The 26,685-nt window shown below is 39.4% G+C and overlaps 1 protein-coding gene across 3 annotated transcripts; it reads left to right on the forward strand.

Annotated features, from left to right (window-relative positions):
* Nucleotides 1-960: 960 nt before the first annotated feature.
* Nucleotides 961-15,963, forward strand: gpank1 (G patch domain and ankyrin repeats 1). 3 transcript variants are annotated; one of them, XM_067441636.1, is made up of 5 exons: nt 961-1,038; nt 1,501-1,753; nt 3,643-3,908; nt 7,184-7,299; nt 13,264-15,962. In XM_067441636.1, the coding sequence occupies exons 2-5, from the start codon at nt 1,570-1,572 to the stop codon at nt 13,712-13,714; spliced, it is 1,017 nt and encodes a 338-aa protein (XP_067297737.1). In that variant the 5' UTR covers nt 961-1,038; nt 1,501-1,569; the 3' UTR covers nt 13,715-15,962. The 3 variants fall into 3 exon arrangements, with proteins under 3 accessions (XP_067297737.1, XP_067297736.1, XP_067297735.1); XM_067441635.1 differs by having other exon boundaries at nt 996-1,108; XM_067441634.1 differs by having other exon boundaries at nt 1,011-1,108; nt 1,551-1,753; nt 13,264-15,963.
* The last annotated feature ends 10,722 nt before the right edge of the window (nt 15,964-26,685 follow it).

Here is a 26,685-nt window from a genome sequence, read left to right on the forward strand (position 1 = left end):
AGATTTTAATAAGCCTTTTGCATAAGCCTGATGCAAGCACTGCAAAATCACTATCATTCAAAAGTTTAGTGCTGGACATTTTTTTGAAAAAGTTAATAAAAAAGTATCTTATGCTCCCTGCATTTATTTTATCAGAAATACAGCATTCAAATTATAAAATATTACAATTTAAAATACCTTCTATTTTTTTTATTTTATCCACTATTCAAATTGCATGAAGAAAAATTTAAATAGTAACATAATCTATTAAATTACACAATATACACATTAGTAATATAAGATGACTAATTTATCGCATTGATTTGTAAATAATAACCTTGTAGCATATTGATAAAAAAAAATGCAAAGAGAGAAAATGTATTCCACTCTTTGTTAACAACGTTAAGTGCATTAAAAAGTCAGGCTTTCTCAAACTGGGGTTTGTAGAACTGCAAGGGGTTTTTAAATTTATGAAAAATGAATAAGTTAACGTTACATTTTAACAAAAATATTTTAAAATAAAAACAATCAAAATAAAACTAACAAAAAAATATATAGTCTGAGCATAAGCTTCTATTGCTTATGCTGTGTGGCCTTTCAATTTTCCAATTCCACAAAACTGAAAGACTTAATCAATAGCCTTTTTTTAGAAAGCAAAATTTAAGAGATTAAATTAGGAAAATTATGGAGATTTCAATTAGAAATTATTTACTACCATTTTATGAATATTAAGTGATCATGTAGGCTAATCATTATTAATAATAATAATTAATACAAATCTGTAGTCTGATAATGAGTATTTTAAAATGTAAAATAATCTAATTACAAGTAGGGCCTGTTTTATCATTTTAGAAATCTGATTAAATAGATTAATCCAGAACTTGTGTAGTGTGGTATTTTTATTATTATTATTTTTTTTTACGGTGGACCCACACCATACATACTCACACACACAGAGGCAGCAAGTGAGTTTGTTTCATACTCCAGACCAGTTGGTGGCAATAGTACACTATGATCGCCAATTAACCTCACAGTAAGAAGAGGAAAACAGTGTTTACTGTACGTGTATGCCTAGTTGAAGTGTTTTTTTTTAATCGTTTGTTTCATTTTTCTCGATGTGCTTACGCAGGTATTAATCGCAAATTCTTTTGGAATTGAAAATGTTTTGTTGTTTCTTCCCTTTAATTTATTTAAAGTAATTATACAGACGATAAAATGCTGTTTGTAACTATTGTACATCTCTATGTTTTGTGGAATGCTAAATAGCACATATCTCGATTACTCTAATAACACTATCATCCAAGGAAGTAAATCCATTTATTTAGAAAATCAGAATTCCGTGTTTATGGATCACTGGTTCGATCTAGTCTCAAGCTTTTTTACATTAATAACTTGCTCTTTAAGGCTCTTAATTACTTTTTTAAAAACTGCACCCATAAAGTAAAAGGCAGTTCTTTTGACTGACCTGAAAATGAGAAGGCTTTCAAAATGTTAAAGCTTTTATTCTTTTTCTTGATTTAGGCTCAAAGACATGAGCAGCTGCCCTGTCATCTAAGATATTTCCTCTTTAGCAGAAAGACGGTGTTAAAGATGAGCAAACCAGTATACTTTACCAGAGCTAAAGATGAAGAAACACTTTGGTTAGAAAGAAAGAGAGAGGACAAGAAAACACTTACTGGGATTGAGGCCAGAGACTTCTACCAAACCCTGCTACAAGAGAGAGATGGAGAAAGGCCAAAAGAGGGAGCAACCACAAGGAGAGTGAGAAGATCAGGTAGAGATGGAAATGGTTAAATGAGATATATATATTGTTTCTCATTTCTCCCAGTCAAAACTGCTGAAGTTGGAATCCTTTTTGCATGATTTAAAAGTATTTAAATGAAAAAATGAAAAATCTTGATAATCAGATGACTCATTGTTACATTGATACAACTGATAAAAGTTAGAATAATAGTGTAGTGATATGAAAATATTCTGTAACACTGTTTTTTAAACAAAGCTGATGCATGCATTAACACGTGATTATTATTATATTACACATCTATTATTTCTAAACATTGATAAGTGTCAGCTAACCATATATTTTCCCTAAATATGTTAGCACCTGTGGCAACCATTTTACATAGACGTTTTAAAGACAGCTGTTACAACATTCAAACTTTGAATCCTTTAGGATTTTTACATTTTACATTTAACACAGCATACACTGCATACATGTTTAAATTATGTCTCAAATAGGGATGCACCGAATATTCGGCAACCGAAATTATTCGGCCGAAAATAGCCAAAAAAAGCACTTTCGGCATTCGGCCGAATAAGTAAAAAGGCCGAATAATTTTGGCCGAACAATGACGTTTTTAATGACGTGATCAAAAAGTAACCCACGTAGAGTGAGAGCTGCGTGCTTTATGCAGCAAACATGTCAGCAGTGTGGAAGCACTGTTTAGTGCTGAAATTTAGTGCTCATGTCATCGATGAGAAGAGGAACCGACTTTCATGTGAGAAAGCAGAGAAGCTACTTTTCATAAAGAAGAACCTGACACTTTTCCTGAAGAAGTAGGCTAAGTAGGCTTATGTCTAGGACAGTTATTTATTTGTTGTGGGTTCATCCACATTTTTTGCACTATTCAATGCACATTAGTTGTTGTAGACATACAGAGTTACATTCTTTCAGCAGTCAGTTATAGGCCTAACATAGGCTATTCAAGAAGGGGGGCTTCTAAGATGGCCAAATAAAAATATATTTTTTATTTTACTAATTATTTATTTTAAGTTATGTTGTGCTTAGTTTGTATAATATCTGCTGGAATGTTAAAAAAATTCAGTGTTAAATAAATATTTTGAAATTGTATTTTTGTTATTTGATTTATTTCTCTGAAAAGCAACACAAAATAGTAAAAAGCAAATTTTTACTATTTAATTATTGTAATGGTAAAAAAAAATTGCCAAATAAATGGAAAAAATGCGAAACACCGCGTTCGGTATTCGGCCTTCGGTCTTCGGCCAAGCATTTCATTATTATTCGGTTTCGGCTTCGGCCAAGAATTTCATTTCGGTGCATCCCTAGTCTCAAAGTATGATTCCATAGATAGATTGCAAAAAATGTTTAAAGTCGCATTAATATTTGTCGTAAATGTATTTCCATAATTAGTGGCACACACCTGCTGGCTTCTACTAACCTGCCTTTTTCATAAAACTATCATTATAGACCTTATGCAGCCCCACCCCTTTTCAACGCTGTGCTCGTTGTGCTCTGTCTTCAGTTAAGTTAAGATCTTATAGATAAATGAACCGCTTGTTTTAAGATCTTCCCGGTCAATTGATATTTAAGACATCCACTTCAGATATACAATGCTCATGATATCTTTCATTAACTCTACAATTAGTAAATCCACTTCACTAGCTAATAACTCCTCCACAGCGATGCCATAGAACTATAGATATGCAAGTTATTGCAAAGCTGGACATTTAAACAACACAATTGTAAAGGTGGCTGTGTGCTTGTTTCTCTGGTGCACAAGGTCTATACAGTTCTTTTACCTTTCAAAATCATATACAGTATGATTATTATTTTTAATAAATTGAATCAAAATTATTACAAAATTTAAAATCATACATTAATCTAAAGTTTTATCATGATCACCCATTTTCTTTTGACTTGAGGACCCAATCGAAGAAGAAGAAGAGAAGCACAAAGACATGTTCAACCGGTCAGCACCTCAGAGCGCGATGGACACAAACTCCTCCGATGTGCCCAGGAGGGCAACATTCAGGCCTTGCGAGACCTCTTGCAGCGTGGCTGTGATGTCAACTTCCGTGATGATTTTTACTGGACGGGCGTGATGTGTGCAAGTAAGGCAGGAAAAACAGAGGCTGTTCGGCTGCTTCTGCAACACGGCGCTGCTTGGGTGGGAGTGGTGGACAAACAGGTGAATAACATTCAATTCTGATAGAAATTTCTTCCTCTTCCTTTTTTTGGAAAAGCAGTGTGGTGGATATAAGGACTATTAGCTTTTTTCCTATTAATAATTTGTAAATATTGTTAGCTGACTGATAGTAAAGTGGCGATAAATAGATCAGATTTTATAGCTATCTAACAACTAAAGTACTTTGAATATTTGATCTGATTGTGATTATTATGCAAATATCAGTCACACATTAACGCCCCCGGAACTAGGCTTGTGCACATTATTATTGGGTTGCTAAATTGCAGGAATTTTCAAAGATGGAAACTTTACATGGGAATTAATATATGGAATATATGGAAATTAAAGGGAATTTATGGAAATTTAAAGGGTTAGTTAACCCAAAAATGAAATTTATGTCATTAATGATCATCTTCGGAACACAGTTTAAGATATTTTATATTTAGTCCGAGAGCATATCCAAGTGTATGCACACTATTTTGTCCATGTCCAGAAAGGTAATAAAAACATCATCAAAGTAGTCCATATGTGACATGAGATAGTTAATTAGAATCTCTTGAAGCATCAGAAATACATTTTGGTCCAAAAATAACAAAAACTATGACTTTATTCAGCAATCCTCAAATAACGTTGTGAATGATCAATGATTCAGATTGCCAGTGTCACATGATTTCAGCAGTTTGGCAGTTTGGCAAGTGATCCGAATCATTGATCGATTCACTGAATCACAACCGTTTGAATCTTTATTTGAGGATTGAACACAAACAAGGAAGAGAAGACAATGCTGAATAAAGTCGTAGTTTTTGTGATTTTTGGACCAAAATGCATTTTCAATGCTTCAAGAGATTCTAATTAACTAACTGATGTCACATATGGACTGCTTTGATGATTTTTTTTATTCCCTTTCTGGACATGGACAGTATAGTGTGCATACACTTGAATATGCTCTCAGACAAATAATAAAATATCTTAAACTGTGTTCCGAAGATGAACGGAGGTCTTACGGGTGTGGAACAACATTAGGGTGAGTCATTAATGACATCAATTTCATTTTTGGGTGAACTAACCCTTTAAGGGAACAAACTGGAAATTTGCAAGATTGCAGGTAAGCCTATGACAGGGAATTTAAATGTAATCTTGCAGCATAATCTTGTTTAAAACAACTAGATTAAAGGACAAATACATTTTTGGGTGAACTTTAAATGCAAATTTTTATCCCTTTAAATGCAAATTTGTATCCCTTTAAATGCAAATTCAGTTGAATTTCTACCCTGCACATTCCTCAATCACATGCACACAGCACACTTCTTCACAGATGTTGAGTGGCAACCCAACATAGTATCAAAAATGTCATAAAATCATACATATTTAACAAGGCTTTATGTATGAATTTTCATGTATTAATCACTTTTTTTTACCAATGTGTATACAGCTAGTAACAAAACTTTAAAAAAAAATAGAACTTCCCCCACTTTCTAGGTTGTCTATGAAAGCCGACGTGATGTTGGTGAATCGCTTTCACTCACTGTTTTGGCCCAAGGCTTGTTTGCATCACCATGGCTTGTGTGCGAGCACAAGTAAAAAAAAGTTGCTGGCTGCAGTTAATTTAACGGCACCCTGTGTCGCTAAAAACAAGTGTTTCTGAATTCCATGTGTAGCCCCTTTAAAATAAAATGTATATACTATCATTCATCATGCTCAAACACTTTTCTGATGAAGGAAAAAAGTCACACTACAGTACAAGACTGAACCTTACTGGTCAGTTTAACTGTGTATAACTAGTCCGTGTCAAAATAATTAAAGAGGGAAAAAACTATCTGTTTCTAACTTATTGCTAGCATTTATCTTAGACCTAATTTAACTTCTTTAGTCGTTAAGCAACTGGTCCCAAGGAGATAAAGTGTATGAAGTCTGTTCTCCAGTTTCATCAGTTACCTACAACCATTAGATCCCCAAAACTATATGATTATACTGGGTACAGTTAAAAATGATATTTTTAAAATTTGTATTAGCTTGCATGCATGCCTGCTTATGACCAAACTAAATGTTTATGTTTGTATATGATAAAGTTTTATATAAATTATCCCAAATTTCCAATTAATCCCTTTTAATTCCTATACAATATTGCCAAAATTCCCCAGCTTAACTTGCTGTAGAAAGTTTCTGAAAATTTACAGAACGTTTTCTGCCCCTTTGTAACCCTAATTATTACTAATTAGAAAAGTAATAATTATTTTAGTAATAAAATTATGATATTATCTCTGGGAGGTGTTTAATTGGCTGTAGTTGGATGGTTCAGATGTTTAAAAAAAAAAATCGAAAATGGGCTTCATTAAGGGAAAAAACAAAGCAAATTAGTATTGTAACACAGACTTTTATAACACTACCAGTACTTTTAAGACCCGTTCACATCAACGATAATACTTGCGATGTGAACTAAATATAATTGTTGTAAATATAATAATTCTATTTCTATGACAAAAACAATGTCAATACCACAGCTATAATGATGTCAACAGTAATATAGTTACAATCACTTTCAGATTTTATTTTTTATTTTCCCAGAACTATAAAAGCATTGACAAGCTAATCAGAATCAACACCTTTAAAGTGCTTTAGAGAGCTCGAGCAAACTTTAGAGAGCTCGAGCATTTAAAGCAGCCGATGACATTACTGCAGCACGTGGTTAATAATCAGAATGTTTTCATGGGTTTGTGTGGATTTTAGTCCAGGGGTGTCTATGTCCAATCCTGTTCCTGGAGTTTAGGTCCAATTCCAATTAAACACACCTAAACCAGCTAATCATGGTCTTACTAAGCATTTTGGAAGCTTCCAGGCAGATATAGTGTGAGGCAAGCTGGAGCTAAATTTTGCCCTCCAGAACTGAGTTTGGACAACCCTGGTTTAGTCGCTTGTTATCGTGAACGAGCCTTTAGTAGTATATTTATATTTTATTTCATCTTTATTTCAGTTATAATATTTTAAATAGTTTGTTTTATTTAATTCTAGTAACCCTTCTTATGCCACTGAATGGATGTCAAAAAGATAAATTGTGAACATTTAACACAAGGGCTGTGAAGCATTTACACAATACATTGTTATTCATAAAAATTACTTTACAAGAGTTGTATGTCTTTAAACTAAACTAATTCAGTCAACCGATATGATCCCTTATGGAAAGTAGTCTTGCTACCTCAAACGCTATTGATGTAATAGTTTGCAAGTAATTTCCTGAACATTATCTCTTTTATTTCCTCCTTTTTTTCTTTCTTTCTCAGGGCAAAGATGCTCGAGACCTGGCCCTGCAGGCAGGTCACCAGGATGTAGTGAGAGAACTGGAGCAGTTCAGTGTCCCAGAGATTACAAACACACCTACTACAAACAATACAGACAGGTTAGATGTTTTACAGTAAACTTTGTAAATTCACACTTAAATATAGCAGTTAACTATGCCATGTTATGTGTAAAGGTACACTATGTAACTTTTTTTTGTTTGTTCAAAATGAACAAAATGTAAATAATGAATCAATACATCATCATTCCTTCTTCCAAAAAGTGTTTGTCTTACCCTGATTCACTATGGTAAGCCTATTTTAAGTGTTTATATTGTAGACCTAGTGGGTATTTGCATATATGCGTCACTCGCCCATGAGTGTCTCTTCATATTCGTAAAAAGAGAAAAGTTGCTTACTCTACTTTGACACGTGTATGGTGTGGGAGTGGTATAGGGTAGTTGTCACAACGAGAGAGAAAGGTTGGTGTTGGATATCAGATGTTAAAGGTGCCCTAGAATGAAAAATTGAATTAACCTTGCCATGGTGAAATAATAAGAGTTCAGTACATGGACATCACATACTGTGAATCTCAAACATCATTGCCTCCTACTTCTTATGTAAATCTTGTGAATCCAAAACTCCACTGAAAAAAAAGTGCTTCTCAACATAACGCCAACCGTGACGCAAGCATTGGGGATCATTTATATGCACTCAACATTTGCATCTGTCCAAACCTGTGCATTGTCAGGCAGAAATGGAGCGAATCATCAGATACAAGTTACTTGCATGGACACACTTCATGTTCCAGGCTGTTCTGGAGACCTGAAGACTTTACATATCCTTCCCACAGATAAAAAATGTCAACAGTCATGGTTGATTTTTGCAATCCGATACCACAACAATTTAATTCAAGATCGTTCGTTTGTTCGGCCCATTTCAAGAAAGCTTCGCTCAGCATCTTAAACTGAAGAAAGTGGCAACTATATTCCTGCAAGCAGTAAGTAGCGATTTTATTATTGACTGTTTAAACATTTTCTGATTAAATTGAAAGTTTGTTAGAGAGACAGCATTGTCTGGATGCTAGTACAGTAAGAATGGGAAACACCAAGTACCATACAAAACTAAATAGTGTGTCTAATGACAATGGGTAATATTATTTTGTATTACAAAATACAACCTTCTAGCAAACATCACCTTTTCCACCATATAAGTTAAAATGATAGTCATTTGACAAGGCTATTCATTTAGTAAAAATATAAGTTATATATTTATATTTTGAGAACTGAAGTATGGTGTTTCCTATGATGTTTTTGCCTTTGTATTTCAGATTAAGCTAACGTTACATCACAGTCACTGCGTAACGTTAGCCTACATTGTGACTAACGTTATATAAACATGCAATATCGTTGACGAAAAAAGACAAATCTAAAATGTAGGCTGAATGACACACTTTAAGCAGAACATCTCTGAAGGAGATTGATAAAATGCAGCTCACTTGTTTATTGGGGTTTTCAGTTCGTCCGTGCGCGCGAGAGAGCTTGCGTGCATATGGTTGCCAGATTGGACATGTTTAGGTAAAAAACGGAGTGTATATGGGTTTCTCTTCACAGAAAAGCTCTGTTTGGGGGATTTAATTACTGAAATCTGGCAACCGCACGAACGCGAGCTCTTTCTCACGTGCGGATGATCTGAAAACATCAATTAACAAGTAAGCTGCATTTTATCAATCTCCATTTGAGATGTTTTGCTTAAAGTTTCATTTAGTCGGTCTGTGTTGTGTCAGGATGGCTAGGACTCAAAAGCCGCTTCACTGAACTGCTGTGAGCTGTTGAAATAAGCCAATCAGAGCAGAGCTCAACATTAATATTCATGACTCTTCCAAATAAGGCAAAAACAGAGCATTACATCCTAGGGACAATTTATAGGGTTGTAAATGAACCTGTAAAACTGTAACTGGACAATTTTTTCCCTTAAATAAGCCACATAACCTCTATGTAGATATCAGAGAACAATTTAACATATTGCTTCAAATCATTCTAGGGCACCTTTAAATATCCAAAGTTCTTCAGAATTGTAGAAACTTGGTGGTGTGTCTGATTAAAACACTGGAAACAGTTTAGTTTATTGATAGCAGGATGCTTAAGTCTTGAATTCTTTTCACAACCCAAAGCACATGGAGATACCGGCAGGAAATTCACTTGAAAGATGTCAATAGAAGGACAGGATTATCATGATGGATAGAGTGAACAGGATGGTCTTAAGCCATTAACACATCCTAACACATGGATATCAGATGTTAAATATCCAAAGTTTGTCAAATTTGTAGAACTTTTTCCAGTGTTTTAATCAGACACACCAACAAGTTTCTACAATTCTGATGAACTTACTTAACGCATCCTCAGGAAAGGACTCAAAGGACATGGTTGGGTGTGATTTCAGATACCCACACCGAAACTAATGTTAAAGGACAAAGAGAGGAAATGAGGTCTAGTACAAAGGAAATAAAGGGGGGAAAAGGAAACAAATGGGTCAAATTACAACAAATAGTACACCAAATCTCGAACCACAGGGGAATTATGGGGGTATTATTGTTGCTTTATTCCAAACAAATATATTGTTATAATAAATAAATAAACGTAAAGCGATTCACAAAAAAAAAAAAGAATTTTACAAATCAATAGAATGAGATCCACAAATATATGCAGGAGTTTCACAAAAATAAATTAGATTCACAAATAAATAAAATGACATTTGTGAATAACAAAAAAATCCACACATATATTTCTATGTCAAAAACACACAACTCTGCCTTGCGTAAGTTGCATTCATTTGTGAATCGCTTCCTGTGCATTTGTTGATGGACATTTGTGCATCTCTTTTTGCACATTTGTAAATCGCGTGGATTTTAAAACATTTTTAGCATCTAGACCAGGGGTCTTCAACTAAAATTGCTTGGGGTCCAGTAAATAAACCTTCCTCATTGGCCGAGGTCCGGACAATTATATAGGCCTACCTAAAAACATGATTGATGTCTTTTTGCCAGACTAAAGAAATCAGTGTAGATTTTTTAAAAGTGTCTTTATTGAACAAAATATAGTATGTTCTCATATAGATAAAAATGTATTTTCATATTGTTAAAGCAATAAGTAATCCTTGTATCTCAGGATTACCTGAGATATGTATGAAAATGAAAATGTATCTCATTTTGAGGTTGTTCTGTTTAAAGGCCCACTGAAGTGCCTTGAAATGCGCCGCATTATTCAATGTGTTGACGTGATTTCCCCTGAAACGGCTCCAGCTGTTAGCTCCGGCTCCAGATCCTCCCCTTTTTTGAAACAGCCAATAGCGTTTCATTAATATACAGTTTGACTAGTGCGCAAGAGCGGACCTTCTCTCTCTGTTTGGTAAAGCCAGTTTCCTTTAACACTGTTTACCATCATAATCTCCTCCATATCGCTTTGAAATGCAGCATTTTGTGCAGAATTCAAATTGGACGATATGTTTGTTGTCTGAGCGGACTCGCGCATATGATCCGCGCTGCGCTCTCGTGTCTGTAGTCTAAATTTAGACCAGAGCCTTTGGGGTGTGCACTGCTGCGGAATGTAAAACTAACGTGAAAACAGACTTTATTTGCCTCAAATGAAAGCATATTTACACTGAATCGTTTCCTATCACATATATAGTGTGCTATGTGCCTTTCACCATGTAGAAATTAGTAAATGTGTGTTAACTGACCGATTTCAGCTTCAGCAGTGTAGGGAGCAGGCTTTAGATTCTAGAGCGCATTCTGATTGGATAGAAGATTTGACGAGAAAGTGAAGTCTGCGTTTTTTTTTTTTTTTTTTCCACCAAAATCGGAGATTCGTTTTAGCGGAAGTGGGAGACATTTTGAATGCTTATATCTCCTAAATGCAAATTTTGTCATAGTTTTGGAACATTCCAGCTTATTCATAACTTTAAGGCTAACACATTCATACTAAAAGCTAAAAAACTTAAATTTTGATTTCAGTGGACCTTTAAGTTGCGTTGGTACAAAATATCTAATTCAACCAGTAGCCATGTTTGACAAAAAGTGATGAATGAAAAAATGCTTTCATCTCTAAATCTGTACTGAAAATACATTAATTTCAACATTACTAGCAACTAAAGTGCTTTTTCTGCTGAACTGTGATAAACAGTAACAATCAATGAACACAAACCCTTCTGGTTAAAAAACAAAACAGAAATCTCATAACATCATTTTATGTTCATTCACATGTATAGTCTTTATCTAACTGTGTAGGCTATCTTCAGCACTGCTCTCTCTGTGCTTCAAATTGCACTGGTAAAAAAATTAGCAATGTTATCCAGAAACACAAACAGGTAAAAATAAAGTGCCACCAGTGTTGGAAAAATTAAAAAAAAGTGCAAGAAACATTTTCTCTTTATTTGAACTGTTCCTTTAAATCCAGAAAAACGTAAATAACCTTAAATAACATTTCAAAAGGCTGAGCTGAGTTGAACGTAAAGACGGAACGGTGTGCAACTTACACGTTAACATGGGAGCCGCAATAAAAACGGACACGTCACGAGCTGCACGATTTTTTAAATTATATTATATTTCCCTTAAATCGTCCATTTACATACATTCTTATTTAACCCTGTGCTACACCCATCGTGCAGTTCTTCTGTCAGAATTCGTTTTAAAACTGAGCTTGCATGTATCTGTGCGTCCGGTGTGAGATACCTGAGATGCACGCGGAGCTGAGCTTCACGTCTGGTGTGCGACCCCTTTAACTGCTGACGCAACCATGGCAACATAGGAAAAAACGGCTCTACTGAGCTGCCTGATATAAATGTGATTATTTATATATTTTTTAAAATGGTAGGGGACAGTATGCCGTACATCCATTCAATAGAGGAACAGAAAGGTACTGAACTGAACTAACCCTTTAAAGTAAAAGACAAAAAAGTGAGGTGAGAGAGTTGTAGATGGCTTGAATGAATTTAACCAATTAACTCAAATCTGGGTTTGCCACGATCATCTGATCGTCTATCCTTGGAGTTCTCCAGCTTCTTTCTGGACTCCATTTCAACTGCTCCATTTGCATTTGAACCACTTGAAATGACTCAACTCGAACTGAACTCTTTGTTTATGTTCTGAGATTAAAACTCCCATCTTAGATGGATTCTGACCAATCAGGCCCTTTCAGGATGAATGGATAATTCTTAGATTCTGACCTTGGTTCAGGGTTGACTGTTTACAACATTGATCTTATCTCTTGTCTCCCAACTTCCCTGCTCTAAGTAGAGAGTAAATCTTGACACAATTTCTTATTGTAAGAACATGATTTATTCTAAACAAGTATAAATGTAAACAAAGAAACAAAAAGGTACCAAGAAAGGTTTGCTTCCGTTCACTTATTCAATAGTTACAGAATTGCGAGGGAGTCTAAGCATATTGGTCATATATATTGTTTAAATACGTGATATAGAATTATGCAGTAGAAGGATGTTTTGATTTAAAGTCCGACAATCAATGATTCGGTGCATTTGTGTGTGAAAACAGTTGCTGTGGATTTGTCCTGTGGATTTTAACTCTGTCAATGAGAATTGATTCAAAGGTTGATGAGAAGAAGATTTGTTTAAGCTCTTTATCTGTCCTGGGGAGATCAAACAACCTCTGCCCGTTAATCTTGATCTGTCTTGATGTCTCGCGAGGCCATAAAGTGTTTGTTTGTTCGTTGGCCTAGACTGATTGGAGCCCATTTTTGTTAATGGCCACAAGCTGTTGGTCTGGAATGTTGATCTGTTTTTATGTGCGAAATTATGTTTGAACTAATCATTTGGAAGATTAATATGTGTCTGCGCCCACAATTCCTACATCATTGTAATATAGGCAAAATAAGTATTTTTAACGAAATATTATACTTGCTTTATTTATTTTTTTATATTTTCCCCCATGTTTAATTTCCCCCATATATTTGACATGATTCTCCATTATGTTAAGAAAAGGCAAAAATATTAAACGTTCTCACTAAAATGCTGACCCATCTAATATGGTTTTGATATACCTATTTATACTTGTGTGTTTGTTTCCACAGTGTTCATTCTCAGTGGTGTAATGTGTGTGCTGTCCATTACACAGACAGCACTGAAGCACACAACAGGTCCACACTGCATCAGTTCAGTGAGCTCCGACCCCCAGCCACCCCTCAATACTGCCTGCCCTCTTCCAGCACTAGCTATAAAATGATGCTCCGTTTGGGGTGGGACCCCTCCTCTGGTCTTGGACCTGTCCATTCCGGCCGCAAAAACCCAGTAAGCACAGTTCTAAAGAGAGATCAGGCGGGACTGGGATATGGTGTGCCCCCGCAGCCTAAAGTCACTCACTTCAAGGCCAAAGATCCTCAGGCAGTGCAACACATGCATAAAGAAAAAAGACTCAGAAAGGAGAGAGAAACAACGCTCAGTGCCAAACAACTGAAGAGGAAAGAAGAGAGAGACAAGAAATGGGAGAGAGACTACCGTTCTTCATTTAATTTTGACTTCTGACCTACCATGGCTTTGTGCGGAATTTCATAACACAAACGTTTCTTTTATTTCAGTGAAATTCAGCAATCTTTATACTTTTCTGTTGTAGCCGAAACCTGATCTGTTGAACAAACTGTTGCTTTGGCAGTGACACATTTTATGTAGCCTACATGGAACACTGAAAATGGAAGAGTAGAAATGTATTTACAATGTCTGACAATAAACAGGAACTGAATGACACTTTATTTAAAAAAAAAAATGTCATCAAATTACAATTACCTAATTAGAAAACATGAATAAACTTGCATTGTTTTTGGTTGTATTTAATGTAATCCATCTCAAATGTTTTATCTTTTGGATTTGGTTTTCAAAACGGACAAAAGTTCCATAAAATTAGTTATTTATGCATAATCATACACTGATTATGCTTCATAAGGGTCATCTAAATACCTTATTAGAGTAACTTCTCTGATGCCACAGCCCTTTTCAAAGGTGGTCCTAAATATTGTTCTAACTGAAATCGCCATGGTTACCAAACAAAAACGAAAGGGTCGTGAATTTGCCCACAGTGTATCGTTTAGTTTGTGAACATTTTGAAATCATTTTCCCAAAATATGTGTAAAAATAAGATTTGTCACCAAAAATCATTTGCATTTGCTGAAACACAGAGAAAGTTATGGCAAAATTAAGACTCAAAAACACCCCAACCTCTGCCCGTTAATCTTGATCTGTCTTGATGTCTCGCGAGGCCATAAAGTGTTTGTTTGTTTGTTGGCCTAGACTGATTGGAGCCCATGTCCTTAATGGCCACAAGCTGTTGGTCTGGAATGTTGATCTGTTTTTATGTGCGAAATTATGTTTGATCTAATCATTTGGAAGATTAATTTGTGTCTGCGCCCACAATTCCTACATCATTGTAATATAGGCAAAATAGTTTTTTTGCCGAAAAGCTATGCTTGTGTAGGAATATGTATATTCCAGTGAGCCGACACAACAAAGCATTCCAGAGACCCCCTCTCCGAAACCTGAACCGATCGTAAAACTAATCAAGGATGCCCCAACTGGCCCAGAGACAGCATCTCTCCCCCTTTATCTGTGTTATCTAAAAACCAGCATAAGGACAAGATGAGTAACATGACGTGTTTCCTCTTTGTTCTACAAGCATAACAGCAGGTAGAACCTCACGAAGAAGGAACTCATTTATCACCGACAGGCATAAATTCAAATCGCCCAGAATCAAACAAGACACTATAAAGACACCTCGTCGTGCCCCTCTTTCCTCGACCCGCACATTCTAAAGGCTCTTTGAACATCACACAAAGACCTCACACCAATTCAGACATGAGAAGTAAACTTAAACCATAGATTCAATAACATGAATTAATCCACCCAACGGCGACTTAATCATATACTAAGGTATTATGTATATTTTCATGTAACTTGTAAAGTTTCTCTGTATGCGAGACGTATTACATATGAATCTTTACTATCTCCTACTCCCATCATGGGAATAGCAAGCTGTTTGATGTCTATACCATGGATAAATGATTCGTCGTTTTGATGCAAGGTAAATTTGTGTAAAATGTACTGTGATCACAATAGGAAAGTTGGGTCCTTAAAAGTGTTTAATCAGACATTACAATAATGATATGCACGAACAGGAGATGTGGGCACCCGCCCACAACAATATCTCATTGGCCGGAGACGCCCACAAGGAGGGACCTTGGGGCCAATTTAAAACTCCCGGGCCAACAATATATCTTTGCTTTTTGTTTTGCTTCGTGCTTTACTGACTGCCATGGTTTTGCAGTGACTTCTGCTTTGATTGTGCGGGCCTTTCCTGCCTGCACACAGCGTCCTCGGAGCTACCCAGAGCTCTTCATCATCACCACACTCTAAAACTCCGTCTGAACCTCGCTGTAGAAACCTTCCTGGAGTCTGCGCAGTGGCACCACAGAGATGCCCAACGCGTAGCAACCAGCTAACGCCATCCAGGATCCGGCTTTTCACCCTGCAAAACCAACTATTTGTCCCTCTGACCACAACAACTGACCACCAGCCGAGCAACGCCATGCTAAGAGGAACCCATGCTCGTAAGAGCATTCAAACGAACAAACTAAGGTTGACCTGCTAGTATATTGATTCTCAGGTTGTGGCTAAGAAATCATTGGGACTTCACTCTTTTCCATTAACAAACATCCCTTTCCCAGTAACTGTATGAATGTGTGTTTTTGTTAGTTTTTGTGTGTTTAGAATAGTCAAATAAACTTTTGTTTATCCTTTTCATATATACAAGTGTCTTTGGCTATGTGTTTATAAGTTACTGCCTCAAACAGATCGATTGTTTTACCTAAGCTAAAAAAAGTGTACATAAAATTGAAATTATTGCCATTGTAACGGGTAATATCCCGATTCAAGATTGATAATGTACTCTAATTTCAACGTATCGCTGGACGAATAGTTGATAAAGTGTTAAAGGGGGGGTGAAACACTCACTTTCAGTCAATCTCATGTCAATCTTGAGTACCTATAGAGTAGTATTGCATCCTACATATCTCCGAAAAGTCTTTAGTTTTATTATATTTGTAAAGAAATATGGGCTGTACCGAGTCTTTCCGGAAAAAAACGAGCGCCTGGAGGCGTATCGTGTGGGCGGAGCTAAAGAATGACCAATGTGCAAAACGGTGACGTCCTCAAGCGTGGAGAAACCTTTGCTATCGATCTCAGCTAATAGATATGATCCAGAATCTAATTCGGAGGCTGAAATAGAAAAGGCAACAGCAGGACATCCGTCTCTGTGGTATGTACTGTATAGTGGCCTGTCAACATTTGTCGTTACTTTATGAGGACATGATTCGGTTTATGGACTATTGTATGCGACCAAACCTTAGTAGCAAGCAAAACGGTTTTGCACGTCAGACTAGTGTAACGTTAAACATAGAACAACAATGGAGTCCGTTAGCGCATTTGAATGACGAAGCACGCGATCGTGTCGTTTACTGATGTTTACTCACGCCACGATAAGCAACAGCATAGACATTTGAAGCAGTTTTACTCACCGGCTGCTTCCAAAGCAGGACCGAACCTTTATCGCTGGGACGGCTCCGTCAAAAACACACTTCTTGGAGTGTGGAGATCCACTTTGCGATGCGACTGAAGCATTTCTGCGTTCAAATCGGTTCAAATGCAGCGCTACCTTCCCGGAATGCAGTGCTGAAGCGTTGAAGTCGCTTAATGTCAAAGTGGAGGAATGAAGTGGAGCACAGCGCGGACTATAACCGACATTAGTGTTCACGGACGACTGGATCTGCAGCTGAGAGTGTTTACGGCCGTGCATTTCCTCTCTCCCTCTAGTCACGCGCGCGCACCCTAGCGGGAGAAGAGCCCGTACGGCCCATACAAGGACCTTCCGTTCTATTAACGTCAAGTCGACCCATACTTGAAAAAAACTCTCTGAAACTAGTGAGAAACCGGAAGGAGTATTTTTAACACAGAAATACTCTATCAAACGTCCAACATTAGTTTTTGAAACTTTGTCTATGTTTAGGATGGGAATCCAAGTCTTTAACAGTGTAAAAAGCTCAGTATGGATGAAACAGCATTTAACCCCCCCTTTAAATATTAATTTTGAATCCTTTTATATGTATCATGGTTCCTTTTCACTGTAATTCAATACCCCTTTGAGTTATTTGAACCGAATCAATTTCCTACACTTGCTTTATTTTTTTGTATGTTTTCCCCCATGCACAATTTCCCCCATATATTTGACATGATTTTGTATTATGCTAAGAAAAGGCAAAAATGTTAAAAGTTCTCGCTAAAATGCTGTTCCATCTAATATTTATTATATACAGTCTTGTTCAAAATAATAGCAGTACAATGTGACTAACCAGAATAATCAAGGTTTTTAGTATATTTTTTATTGCTACGTGGCAAACAAGTTACCAGTAGGTTCAGTAGATTGTCAGAAAACAAACAAGACCCAGCATTCATGATATGCACGCTCTTAAGGCTGTGCAATTGGGCAATTAGTTGAAAGGGGTGTGTTCAAAAAAATAGCAGTGTCTACCTTTGACTGTACAAACTCAAAACTATTTTGTACAAACATTTTTTTTCTTTCTGGGATTTAGCAATCCTGTGAATCACTAAACTAATATTTAGTTGTATGACCACAGTTTTTTAAAACTGCTTGACATCTGTGTGGCATGGAGTCAACCAACTTGTGGCACCTCTCAGCTGTTATTCCACTCCATGATTCTTTAACAACATTCCACAATTCATTCACATTTCTTGGTTTTGCTTCAGAAACAGCATTTTTGATATCACCCCACAAGTTCTCAATTGGATTAAGGTCTGGAGATTGGGCTGGCCACTCCATAACATTAATTTTGTTGGTTTGGAACCAAGACTTTGCCCGTTTACTAGTGTGTTTTGGGTCATTGTCTTGTTGAAACAACCGTTTCAAGGGCATGTCCTCTTCAGCATAGGGCAACATGACCTCTTCAAGTATTTTAACATATGCAAACTGATCCATGATCCCTGGTATGCGATAAATAGGCCCAACACCATAGTAGGAGAAACATGCCCATATCATGATGCTTGCATCTCCATGCTTCACTGTCTTCACTGTGTACTGTGGCTTGAATTCAGAGTTTGGGGGTCGTCTCACAAACTGCCTGTGGCCCTTGGACCCAAAAAGAACAATTTTACTCTCATCAGTCCACAAAATGTTCCTCCATTTCTCTTTAGGCCAGTTGATGTGTTCTTTGGCAAATTGTAACCTCTTCTGCACATGCCTTTTTTTTAACAGAGGGACTTTGCGGGGGATTCTTGAAAATAGATTAGCTTCACACAGACGTCTTCTAACTGTCACAGTACTTACAGGTAACTCCAGACTGTCTTTGATCATCCTGGAGGTGATCATTGGCTGAGCCTTTGCCATTCTGGTTATTCTTCTATCCATTTTGATGGTTGTCTTCCGTTTTCTTCCACGTCTCTCTGGTTTTGCTCTCCATTTTAAGGCATTGGAGATCATTTTAGCTGAACAGCCTATCATTTTTTGCACCTCTTTATAGGTTTTCCCCTCTCTAATCAACTTTTTAATCAAAGTACGCTGTTTTTCTGAACAATGTCTTGAACGACCCATTTTTCTCAGCTTTCAAATGCATGTTCAACAAGTGTTGGCTTCATCCTTAAATAGGGGCCACCTGATTCACACCTGTTTCTTCACAAAATTGATGACCTCAGTGATTGAATGCCACACTGCTATTTTTTTGAACACACCCCTTTCAACTAATTCAACTAATTGCCCAATTGCACAGCCTTAAGAGCGTGCATATCATGAATGCTGGGTCTCATTTGTTTTCTGAGAATCTACTGAACCTACTGGTAACTTGTTTGCCACGTAGCAATAAAAAATATACGAAAAACCTTGATTATTCTGGTTAGTCACATTGTACTGCTATTATTTTGAACAAGACTGTATATATATATATATATATATATATATATATATATATATATATATATATATATATATATATATATATATATATATAACCACACTCTAAAAAATGCTGGGTCGAGTTGGGTTGAAAATGGACAAATCCTGAAACTGGGTTGTTTGAATGGGTCCATTCAATGGGTTCAAACAACCCAATTTCTGAGTTTGTCCATTTTCAACCCAACTTGGATTGTTTTTAACCCAGTTTCCACAATGTTCATTCTCAGTGGTGTAATGTGTGTGCTGTGTGCATAACACAGACAGCACTGAAGCACACAACAGGTGCACACTGCATCAGTTCAGTGAGCTGTGCAGAAATTCTAAATTTAGGATCTTTCTGTAATACGCCCTCTAGGTGCCTCAAAGTCTAAGGATAACAAGTACTAGAAGAATGATATCACCTTTGCTGTCCTTGGTAACAGTAACAGGGACGTGCTGGTTTCGGACCTCTTTTCAAGCTTCAAAAACATTCCAGGCAGGAGTCCCCTAACCACCAGCTTTATGTAGTTAACTGTATTTAATAATGTACTATTTATTTCTTTTGAATATTGTTTTAAAATATTACTAACGGTGGAGGAATTCCAGTGAGAAAAAAAGTGTCTATTCATGTCATTTCTTAAACATGAAACAAACACAATTTATTTTTATATTTACATTAGCGTGTTTAACCTGAAGGATACTTTCATTAATTTAATATGCTATTCCATTATTTATTGACCTGAACCTTTCTGGAATATCATTCCTCATTGTGCATTTTCAAATATTGGAGGCCTTCAATTTCTTTTATTGTGTAACTAGAATATAGACAAAATGTCAGCAATATGATCAGCATTCTACAAACAAACACTTGTCCTGGGGCCCGTTTTATAAAGGAGGTTAAGTAAAAACTAGAGTAAGCCCTGAAATGAGGAAAACGTACTCGGTTACTTTCGTAACCTCAGTTCCCTGAGAGAGGGAACGAGTATTGCGTATGGGAAAAACTCCTTATCTTTAGAATATGAAGCAAAACTTTAGGTATCCATGTAAAGCGCAGTGCAGCTGCACGGCAATAGCCAAGCACAAGGCGCACTCTGATTGGCCGGGCCGCGGCAACTGCAGGAACCTATGGTGAGGTGGCTGAGAGGAACGAACCAATGGGGGCGCTCCAGAGAGCCCGCCGTAAAAGGGAGCTTATATTAGCATACAGGTGGCTATAAAAGACCCTGATTCGCCACAGGTGTCAGGTTTAAAAATCGACTGAAGCGTTACCTGAGAAGCACGAACACGGCGCAGAACGCAATACTCTTTCCCTCTCTCATGGAACCGAGGTTACGAAAGTAACCGAGTACGCTCCCTTATCGAGAGGTTCCTCGTATTGCGTATGGGAACACAATGTAAAACGCTGTGTGTGCTGACTGACCCATTATTCCCTTAGAATGTGTCAACCGACGTCCAGAGAGACCGACATAGGCGGGCTTCAAAAGGGAGGAAAAAAACCAAAGAGTCGGTTCATTTGAAGAGTCGAACAGACTGAGTCGGTTCATTTAAACACCTGATCAGACATAGTCGGATCTTATAGCAGAATGAATGGTGCTTGGGGACTACTTGTGTATAGGCCAAGAACAGTAAGCGATAAGATGATCCTTAGACAGAGAGAAGACCTGCTTGTAAAGCTGGGACCTCCAAGTTATAAAATCTGATGGTAAAAGTGGACGGAGAGGCCCAGCCCGCTGCCGCACTGATATCTTCCATGGAAATGCTACGTGACCAAGCCCAAGATGAGGCCATCCCTCTAGTAGAGTGGGCTTTAATACCTATCGGGCATGTTAGGTCCTTAGACCTGTATGCTAGCGAAATAGCATCCACTATCCAGTGAGAGAGACTTTGCTTGGTGACAGCACAACCTTTTGTGCGGCCACCGAAGCAAACGAAGAGCTGGTCTGACTGCCTGAAGAGGGAGGAGCGCTCTAAGTACAATGCCAATGCTCTGACCGGCAGAGTAGGTTCGTGTCCTGTTCCCCCAGAGACGCGGGTTATGGAAGTAGTGTAATAATCTGTGCTCTGAAAGGGGTTGATAGCACTTTGGGTATAAAACCATGTCTGGGTTTGAGCACAACCTTGGAGTTGTTGGGCCCGAACTGGAGACAGGACAGTGAGAGTGCATGTAAGTCACTCACTTGCTTAACCAAGGATAAAGCCAGCAGAAACGCGATTTTGAGTGATAAGAGCTTTAAGCTCGTGGTCTGAAGCGGCTTAAAGGGGGGACCCTTCATGGCTTCCAAAACCACGCCGGGGTCCCAAATAGGGACCGAGGGAGGGCGATGCGGGTTCAATCTCCTGGCTCCTTTAAGAAAACGTATAATGAGCTCACTTTTCCCTAGTGAATGTCCCGCGATCTGAGTGTGGTTAGATGCTATGGCGGCGACATAAACTTTAAGTGTGGAGGGGGAACGGCTGCGTCCATTAGTTCTTGGAGAAAAGCAAGCACTTCTGCCACTTCGCATGAGTGTGCGTCGTTGTCTCGCGCAGCACACCAGTTTGAAAACACCGACCATTTCAAAGAATAGAGCCTGATCGCGGGGGCTCTAGCTTCCGAAATAGTGTTCATAACTCTGTCAGAGAGGTTTCCGGATACCCGTTGATGGGCCAAACTTGGAGGGCCCATAGCTCGGGACTGGGATACCAGATTTTGCCCTTCGCCTGCGTGAGGAGGTCTTTCCTCAGCGGAACGGGCCATGGGGCTGTGTTTGACCACGGTGCGAAAGCGCGGGGGCCTGCGAGCAAACTGTAGCGAGTAATCCGATTTTATTGTGTTCACAACCCAACTCGATTTGCCGGGGATGGCCTGCCAGGACTGAGCCCGAAATGATAGTGGTTGGAGCTGGCGCGAGTAAAGGTTGCCTACTGGAGGGAACTTGGTAGCACGGCCATTTTGTGTTTGTGACACAGGGGGGGAAGTGCTTGTGTGTGGCGGCATGCACTGTGCAGTGGGCGCCGGAACATTTATAGCATGAGTGAAAGGGGTATGTGAGTGTAGGAGTGCATACTGAGAAGTGGGCACATTTACTACAGAGAAAAAGCTCTTTTTGCAGACTGATCTCATGAAATGGCGTATGTATGACACGCCAATTCGTATGCCATTTTGGCGTGCTATAAAGACGCATAATCGCTTTTTAGCGTGTTTATCAACGCCGTTTCTTTCTACCCCCCTACACTGCCCCTACCCCTAAACCTACCCATCACACACACACAGCCCCTAAACCTACCCATCACACACACACACAGCCCCTAAACCTACCCATCACAAGAAACATTCTGCATTTTTACATTTTCAAAAAAAACATAATTTAGTATTGTAAGACTGAAAAAACTAGTAGATGCCGAAATGTCTGAATGAAGAGCAAGGGCTCTCTGAGAAAATAAAGGAAATTAACATCTGAACTGTCCCTCACACACCAATGGAGACGCAAGTCTCACCTCAATATCAGCTAATCTACATCTTTCCCTATTGACTCCCTCTCCCCCAATTCATTCCCTCTCTCATGCTGAGATCACTGAAAATGCATCCAGAATCTCTATATTACAATGTCAATCCACACGATTGAGTATTATATGTGTTTGATATCGTTTGAAATGTCTCAGTGCGACTGGTACAAAGATCTCATCCTCACAGAAGTTAACCAAAAGATAATCAATGTTTTAAGAGTTTAAAGATATCTTGTCTTAGTTTGGTGGGTGTGGCTTTAAACCATTTGGCCTTTGGATCAATACAAGTCTTGATCAATGCAAATTCCCATTGTGAACTCGTGTTTACACTTCAAAGAGTTTGTGCATTTGTTTCTGGGTATTTAAAGGAATGTTACAAAGAGCTCAGGGCTTGACACTTTAAACCGGTCAGCCCGTAATGTTGGATGTCTCAAGATAGCCAGCATTATGTAGTTTTCAGAAGTCAGGTATATATTTCATTCTTTACTTCAGAGTATTTGATGTTATATGGATTACCTTTGAATTGACTATGTAATTGGCTTTATACATTTACCTGACTGTAAATAAATTGTTACACTTTGATTGATTCTGACTTGCTCTGGAATTATTCAGGTTGGGTATAATTTCAACAAAGGGTTAAACGGAATAATTAAATGTGTAGTTAAACTATTAAATATGAATGACCAAATAACCAATTGGCATTCTAAACCTAAATTCTAAATTATCATTAAATGGAGTCAGATAAACGAGGGATTGGAATAAAATCCCTTTTGCCCCGCTGAAAAGACGAACGCGCAGCGACCTTCACCCGCCGATCGTTGGCCTCCATTGGGACGATTTGGGCGGCCTTACAGTATGTTTATTAATCCATTTACCTTGTGGACACACACATATTCAGACACATTTTGAACGCATAACTCAAACTCTTCCCTAAACCTACCCATTTGTGTATTATAAAAAACAGGATAATAGGCAGATACGACTGCAGGCACAATTTTTTCAGAAAGTACAAATACTCCAAGTGTTCCGAGGCCAAATGATTGATTTGTGTGAAGAAAATCCCCAAAAGCGAACAGTAACGTCGAGTCCATCCGCCAAAGATTAATAATACATTTCAAATATTGCCACCGGAAGAAACGTCAGGTCAGCTTTGACAGTATTGGCTGTCGTGTGTCTCGTGACTAATTGCGTCATTACGTCAGCTTTGATTGTAAAATGCCATTGGCTCTCGTGTGTCTCGTGACCGATTGCGTCATTCTCATCATTGTCGTCTCGCGTGTATCATTTGAATCAGACAGAAATCGAGTGCGTGTGTGTTCTGTTCACAAAGGGGCGCGATCAACATTTCAACGACTAAAACAATAATATCAACTCTGTTCTTCACATGAAGATATCGTATGACTTCAGAAGGAATGAAACATGAGTTAATACTTTTATACTGTTTTTTGGTCCGTTTTTGCAATAAATACATGTGACTGTACATTTTTGCCTGTTACGTGTTTTATATTGTTGAGAGTGGGTAGGTTTAGGGTAGGAGTGGAGTTAGTTGCTCCAAAATATAAAATTAGGCTATAAATATTCTGTCAGATCAGGTTGGCGGAATCACACGGCGTAGACATACACGCAGAGATGATGGTTTGTTTGGGCGTAGACATACACGCGGAATCACACGGCATAGACATACACGCGGATAGCTCAAAATGCGTATAAATAACACGCCACTTACCTTTAGAAAGTGGCGTGTATGTTTACGCAATGTCATGATGTCATGTTGCTTTTTGAGATTTATTTGGGTCGCTGTGATAACGGCGTTTGTGTGCAGGCGAGTGCGTTTGACAACGGGCTCGTTGGCTGCAAAGTTGAGGTCGGCAGTCACCTGGGTGCAGGGAACTGGGAGACCGGGAGGGGGAGATGGGGGTCCGGCCGAGGTGGGACCTGGCCATCTTCTCTTTCTTTGTGTGGCTAAGACGGCTTCGGAGGCTCAGGGTTCAACACAAGCTTGGGTCAAGGTCCCCGGCGTTCGGGTTGTCTGCTGTGGTTCGTAGAGCGGGAACGTTGGCGCATTCTGGAAGTCGAGCGAGGCTGAGAAGATGATGGAGCCGGCTTAGCGGGCTGAGAGGGCGGAGCCCTATCTTGACGGCCTGAAGAGCTGGAGCGCTTTGGTAAAAAGTGTCTCATGGCCTGAGAGGCTTTTTGCGCTTCGGTAAAGCGTTCCGCGAATCCGACCACCGATGGACCGAAGAGACCCGCGGCAGAGATGGGGGCGTCCAGGAAGGAGACTTTGTCCACGTCCTTCATTTCGGTCAAATTCAGCCAAAGGTGCCGTTCTAAAACCATCAAGTTCGCCATGTTCTTCCCAATGGCTTGCGCGGTGGCTTTAGTAGCACGAAGGGCTAAGTCCGTCACGCTGTGAAGGTCGGGGACAGACTCGTCCAAGGAGCGGAGAAGTCTGGCCTGGAACACTTGAAGGACAGCAGTTGTGTGAAGAGCCGAGGCAGCCTGGCCAGCGGAGGCGAATGCTCGGCCGGCGAGAACTGAAGTGGTGCAGCAGGGCTTGGAGGGCTGCACCCTGGCCTGCCATCCTCTGGAGGAGGGCGGGCAGAGGTGCGCGGCGACGGCCTCTTCGAGGGGGGAAAGAGACTTGTATCCTTTTTCCTTCGCGCCGTCGACAGTCGAGAGCGTTGAGGAAAACGAAGACTTAGCACGAGCAGAATAGGGTGACTTCCATGTCTTCGTTAGTTCGTCATGAACTTTGGGAAAGAAAGGCGCGGGCTTCTGAGGAGAAGAGAAGCGGCGGCTTTCGAGGAACCACTCATCCAGTCTGCTGTGTGCTGGCTCTTCGGGCTGGGGGTCTCCCACAGCCTTCGTGAGCACGCGGATAAGGTCCGCGTCAGTGCTGGTCTTGGAGCTCGTGGCAGTCTGTGTCGAAACGGGGGGCTCCGAGACAGACTCTGACCACTCGCTGCCGGACGCGGCTGTCAAGAGGCTGTCTTCTTCCTCCTCTGGCGACGGTCCACCGAAGGATACTGAACAGGCCGCTGCTGAGGAGGGGCGCTGTCCTTTCTGGGTGAAGGTGAATGGCAAGGGCGAGGCACACGGGGAAACATCCGGCGTGCAGTCGCCCTGTCGCTCAGGTGGCCTCTGGTCGCGACGCTTCTTTCGGCGCGGTCCAGGGGCTGAGGGCGGGACTGGGTCGAAGGTGGCGAGGCAAGCCCGTTGGGTCTGCAGCGCCATCTCGTCGCATTCGGAGCAGCAGCCTCTGGAGAGCGTGAGCTGCATGTGGACCCGTCCAAGACACGTCACGCAGATGATGTGACGGTCGCCATTGGAGAGAGGTGCTCTGCACGAGCCGCAGGAAATGCGAGGCATTTGGAACAACGCCTCACGCTCTTTTAGAAAAGGGAAAGGATTAGGCGCCGGATGGCATAGCTGGAACGGCAGAGATGAAGGCGGAGAAATCCGGCGTCCTCACTGCTGCGGGTTCCGCTGGATGCTTACTTCGACGGCGGTTGCTTCTTCTTCCAGAGGTCAGCGAATGTGTCGCTGAAGGAGATAAAATCTGACACCTATGTATCAGAGAATCTGGGTCTTTTATAGCCACCTGTATGCTAATATAAGCCCCCTTTTCTGGCGGGCTCTCTGGAGCACCCCCCATTGGTTCGTTCCTCTCAGCCGCCTCACCATAGGTTCCTGCAGTTGCCGCGGCCCATCCAATCAGAGCGCGCCTCGCGCCTGGCTATTGCCTTGCACCTGCACTGCTTTTTACATGGATACCTTTATTAATAAAGTTTTGCTTCATATTCTTGAGAAAAGGAGTTTTTCCCATACGCAATACGAGGAACCTCTTGAATGGGAAGTATGTCAAACCCGATAAAGCTGGGTAAGTTAATCCAGTTTCTGAAAGAGAGGGAACTTAAACTCACTTATACTAGTCAGTTACCATGGTAGTCTTTTTCACAATATGATTCATTTTAAATATCAGTAAAATTCCACAATTATCGATACTTCAGCAAAATGTAATACT

Source organism: Pseudorasbora parva, chromosome 4 (genome assembly GCF_024679245.1).
Source record: "Pseudorasbora parva isolate DD20220531a chromosome 4, ASM2467924v1, whole genome shotgun sequence".
Taxonomy (NCBI): domain Eukaryota; kingdom Metazoa; phylum Chordata; class Actinopteri; order Cypriniformes; family Gobionidae; genus Pseudorasbora; species Pseudorasbora parva.